Source organism: Lottia gigantea, assembly GCF_000327385.1.
Source record: "Lottia gigantea unplaced genomic scaffold LOTGIsca_13, whole genome shotgun sequence".
NCBI lineage: Eukaryota > Metazoa > Mollusca > Gastropoda > Lottiidae > Lottia > Lottia gigantea.
In genome coordinates, this window is record NW_008707425.1 from 1,270,895 (window position 1) to 1,275,258 (window position 4,364).

General features: G+C 37.8%; 1 protein-coding gene across 1 annotated transcript; it reads right to left on the minus strand.

Annotated features, from left to right (window-relative positions):
* Window positions 1-1,289: 1,289 nt before the first annotated feature.
* LOTGIDRAFT_157137 (hypothetical protein) lies at window positions 1,290-3,884 on the minus strand (the record flags this gene model as incomplete). The annotated part of the gene is made up of 2 exons (XM_009048910.1): window positions 1,290-2,377; window positions 3,743-3,884. The coding sequence occupies 2 exons, from the start codon at window positions 3,882-3,884 to the stop codon at window positions 1,290-1,292; spliced, it is 1,230 nt and encodes a 409-aa protein (XP_009047158.1).
* Window positions 3,885-4,364: the final 480 nt, after the last annotated feature.

Genomic DNA, 4,364 nt, shown 5'->3' on the forward strand with positions numbered 1-4,364 from the left:
TTGCTATTTTGATAGGGTAAAGACCCGAGTGTGTCTAACATACGTGATATGAAAATTCTACCCGGTTTTACACATTTAGCAACAAATTGTAACTTGCCTATTAAACACTGAATTTCACGCTTTGTAGCTGAATCTTTTGCAAGCCAATTATCTAAGTCTAGTACACAGGCTTTTAAGCGTTCAGGGGTGACCTCTATGGTCATAGAATCAGTTTTAAACAATACACCTAAAAATGTCATATGCTGAGTAGGACGGACAGCTTTATTAACAGATTCCTGAATACCAAGCTCACTCAAAAGTTCCCTTAATTGGTTAAACGAATTGATTGCTTCAAGTTCTGTACGCTCAGCAGAGGCAAAATCATCCAAATAATTTACAAGCTCATGGTTCAATTGATTGAACATATAAGAAATAGCATTAGTGGTGCGCTGACATGCCATTGCAGCAGAAGCAAGACCAAAGGGCAGTTTTGTATCCACATAATATCTATTTTTCCAATGATATGCCAATAAACAATAATCATATGGATCTACAGGTAACTGTCTATAAGCGCGACACAAGTCTAATTTATACAAGTAACAACCCTGGCCTTTAGTATGAATTAATTGGGCTAAAGTGTCTACAGTTGCATATGTAAGTGCGAAGGGAGTTCCTAGGTAACTATCACGGTTTATGCGAGAGTTGATAGAATTTTCTAAAGGAAAACTGAGATCAATTACAACCCGTCGTTTTAAAGTATTAACACTATCTTTGCAAACTGTTTGCAGAGGTGAAGTAACTAGTCTTCCATTAAAAGGCCTATCAATAAATGGACCAGCTACAGCATTGTGAGATAACTCTGTAACGATATAATCATCCACTGCATCACAAAAGTCATAAGCAGATGGATGATTATCAAAAATCCTTGATGGCAAATATTCATATGAAAAATTCACAGGCCATCAATAGGTTAAGAAATCACATAACTTATTATCCGAGTAATAAGCTAGTTTGTCTTGCCAAGCTGAAATATTCAAGTTAGTATGTACAGGTATTCTCACTCCTTGATAGTTATATTGACCAGAGTTAAACACTTGCCAGTGAATATCTTCAACATTGGAATCAGGCTCAGAAGCAGGCAGCTCAGTATTTTTGACAGCAGAAAGTTTATGCTCAATATTCGGCTCCAGGTTATCAAGCTCATGAATGTTAGGCTCAGAATTATAAAGCTCAGAATTAGGCGCATCTAGGTTAATTAGCTCAACTTCATAGGGGCTCATTGTTTGTAAAAGCTCTGTACCCAAGTTATGTCAATTACCAGAACTGCTATTGTTAGATTTTGATTTCTCACATAGTTTTTCTGGATGCTTATTTGTATATCCATTTTTTGCACACGCTAAACACACATGAATCTTTTGACATTGCTTACCATCACGTGAGAAAGCACACTCAGTATCCACATTCTTGTCATAATTGTAGCTGTAGCATATAATGTTCTGAATTCTTGGGGTATTGCTATTAGCATTACTCGATTGCTTAATCTTAGCACTGTTAAAACTGTTTGAGCTGACAGTAGAATTAGTGTCATTAACTGCTGTGAAATGAGACAAATTTTCAAATGATGAAGTCCAAGTATGGGAACCAACTTCAATACCATGTAATAGTTTCAGTCTAGCAAGTTTTTCTGGTAAGGGCACAATAGTATCTGGTTGCATTAGAATATTAACAGCGCCTAAAATAAACGCCTCTTGCGAAATAATCTGAGCTTTTCTGTTCTTGACAATATGAGCAATTTCACTTGTAAAAGCATGAGGCCAATAAACAGTATTGACTATATTTTCCTGACTTTCCAGGTCCATGCCAGATTTTTTTCTAGGCTTACCTGGCACCGCGGTATCGTGATCTTGTAATAGGCCTAAACTGGCTGCACTACTTCTGTAAAACTCGTTAGGATTAGGCCTATCAGGTAAAATTCTGGTATCAGCATGACCAATTATTGGCATCGAGTCTAGTTGAGCAGCTAAAGATGATTTGACTTCTGGAATTGCCTGTAGATTTCTAATTGTAACTTCAGTAGTAGGCCTATCTTCCATCATCATATTCATAGGTGCTGTGGAGGGCTTTGGTGTAGATTTATTGCAAGGTACCGTTGATGTCAATCTGGGGGGCTGGTGTGAAAGCTCAAGTTTTGATAATCTCGTATCAATGTTTTCCTGTAATTCAGCGATTTGCTCAATCAATTCTGCTTGAGTCATTTTACGAACCTTTTTAGGAATGGCACCGGCAGCGGCTTGTATTTCGTTGATGGTAGTTTCCATCGGTTTAGAACGTAAATTCTGTGTAGAATCAGCCGACAATGGAGTAGTTGTCATCTGCGGCAAATAGCTCATTAAATAATCTATCGTAGAAATAAGAAAATATACTTGAAAAAAAAAAAATTGAACACGTTTTGCTGCGGCGCCATTCAAACTAAAATGAACTCCAACGCAGGAGAGCGGATTTCTCCACATTTGGTAATTAATTATTTTATGAAATGAAATAATAAAATAACACAATACACTTTAATATCCAGTTTATTTGTTTCTGCTATGGAATCTCCCTTAAAGACTGTGGTATCGAGAAAGTCTATGCTTTTGTTACTCACGTTTGCGGTTAGTTTGATAGAAGGATGGTGTTTGTTGAGAATTTCAAAGAATTCCCAAAACTGTTCGATAGAATAAGTCCAAACCATAAAAAGCGTGACAGAGGGGCAACACCTCACGTTCCCACTCTGCCATGAAAAGGTTTGCGTAGGAAGGGGCGAATCGTTTGCCCATTGCTGTCCCTGAAGTTTGTAAATATGTTTTACCATTAAATGTGAAATCGTTTCGACTAAGACAAATCTCTAAAAGCTGTAGAATTGCATTGTCAGGTCTGTTTGGATCTGGGTTTCTATTAAAAGCTTTACGAACTGCCGTTGAACCAGTAGTGTTATCGATATTAGTATGCATAGAAGAAACGTCGATAGAAATTAAAATAGCATTAGAGGGAACTCGAAGATTTTTTATTTTATTGACAAAATCGGTTGTGTCTTTAAGGTAGGCGCGATGTTGACATGCTAGAGGTAGTAAGAAATGATCAATGTATTCTGACACTGCATATGACTCACTACCACAGTCAGATATCATCGGGCGGCCTTTAGGGATTTTATTCCAGATAAACCATTCCTTGGTTGGATTCTTATGGATTTTAGGCAAAGTGTACAAATGTCTCTCGCGACAATCAGGTTTGGCAGACAGATAGTCATATTGTTTCTATTTGAGATAACTAGACTAAATCGGCAAGAATATTATTAATCATGTTAGCAGTTCCTTTGAAAATTGGTTTCGTTAAATTTGCATAATGTTTAGGATTATTCAGTTGATTCTCTGCTTCTGAAACGTAATCCTCCCTATTCAGAATGACACAACATGAACCTTTGTCACTCTTTTTAATAACAATGCTATCGTCTTTCTTAAGTGGATTTAGGAATAAACATTGTTCTAGCACCACGTGGGGGTGGTTTCGAAAAAAATATGTGCAGCTAAGATTTCGTTGAAATCGTTCAATGGATGGTCGGAGATAATTCAAGTTAGCTATCTTTGGTGTGGGAATACATTTAAGTCCACGGTCTAAGATTGAATGCTGAAGGGGTGTGAGAATTTTGCGGCTCAAGTTAACTACAGTTTGGCCTAGCGGTGGCCTCTCAGTATTTATATCCCCAGTAATTAGTTTAAAGACTTACTCGATGCTTGAAGCTGGTGTATCCAAAACAAATAAATGCTGTTTGCTGTTTCTGGAGACCAATGAAGATTATCAACTGGTTCGAATTCTTCTTCGTAGGGTGGTAAGATTGTTGTGCTGTTGATACTGGACTCCATCATCATGTTGTTGAGAGTGCTGAGGTTCTGTTGTGCTTTCTTCGAGATTTTATTTGAAATGGGTATACATGTGAAGAGGATCTTGGAGTTTGGGAAGGTTTTGTTGGCTGTGGCTGATTAATTTCTGGGCTTGGTTAAAGGAGGTCTTTGGTAGCTGATCACGGTTGTTGAGGCCTACATGAAGAATAATGGTAGTAGGTTTGGGATCATGGTCGTATGATTCCAGGATTGACTGTATGTGATGGATTTGGGCACCGGGGTAAGAATGTATTTCAGTATCTGAACTGGTTTTGGTAATTCGATTCAGGTTAGATGATCCAATTATTAAGGTAGATTTCTTTAGAGCTGGTAGCTTCCATAATGATTTGTCCTTGGTTTGGTGATAATACGGTTTGGTAGCGGATATAATGGTCGTCGACGGTGTGATTGGTACTGGTTTGGTAGTTGTTAGAATTGTAGCATTGGGAACGGACTGGGATCTGGTTC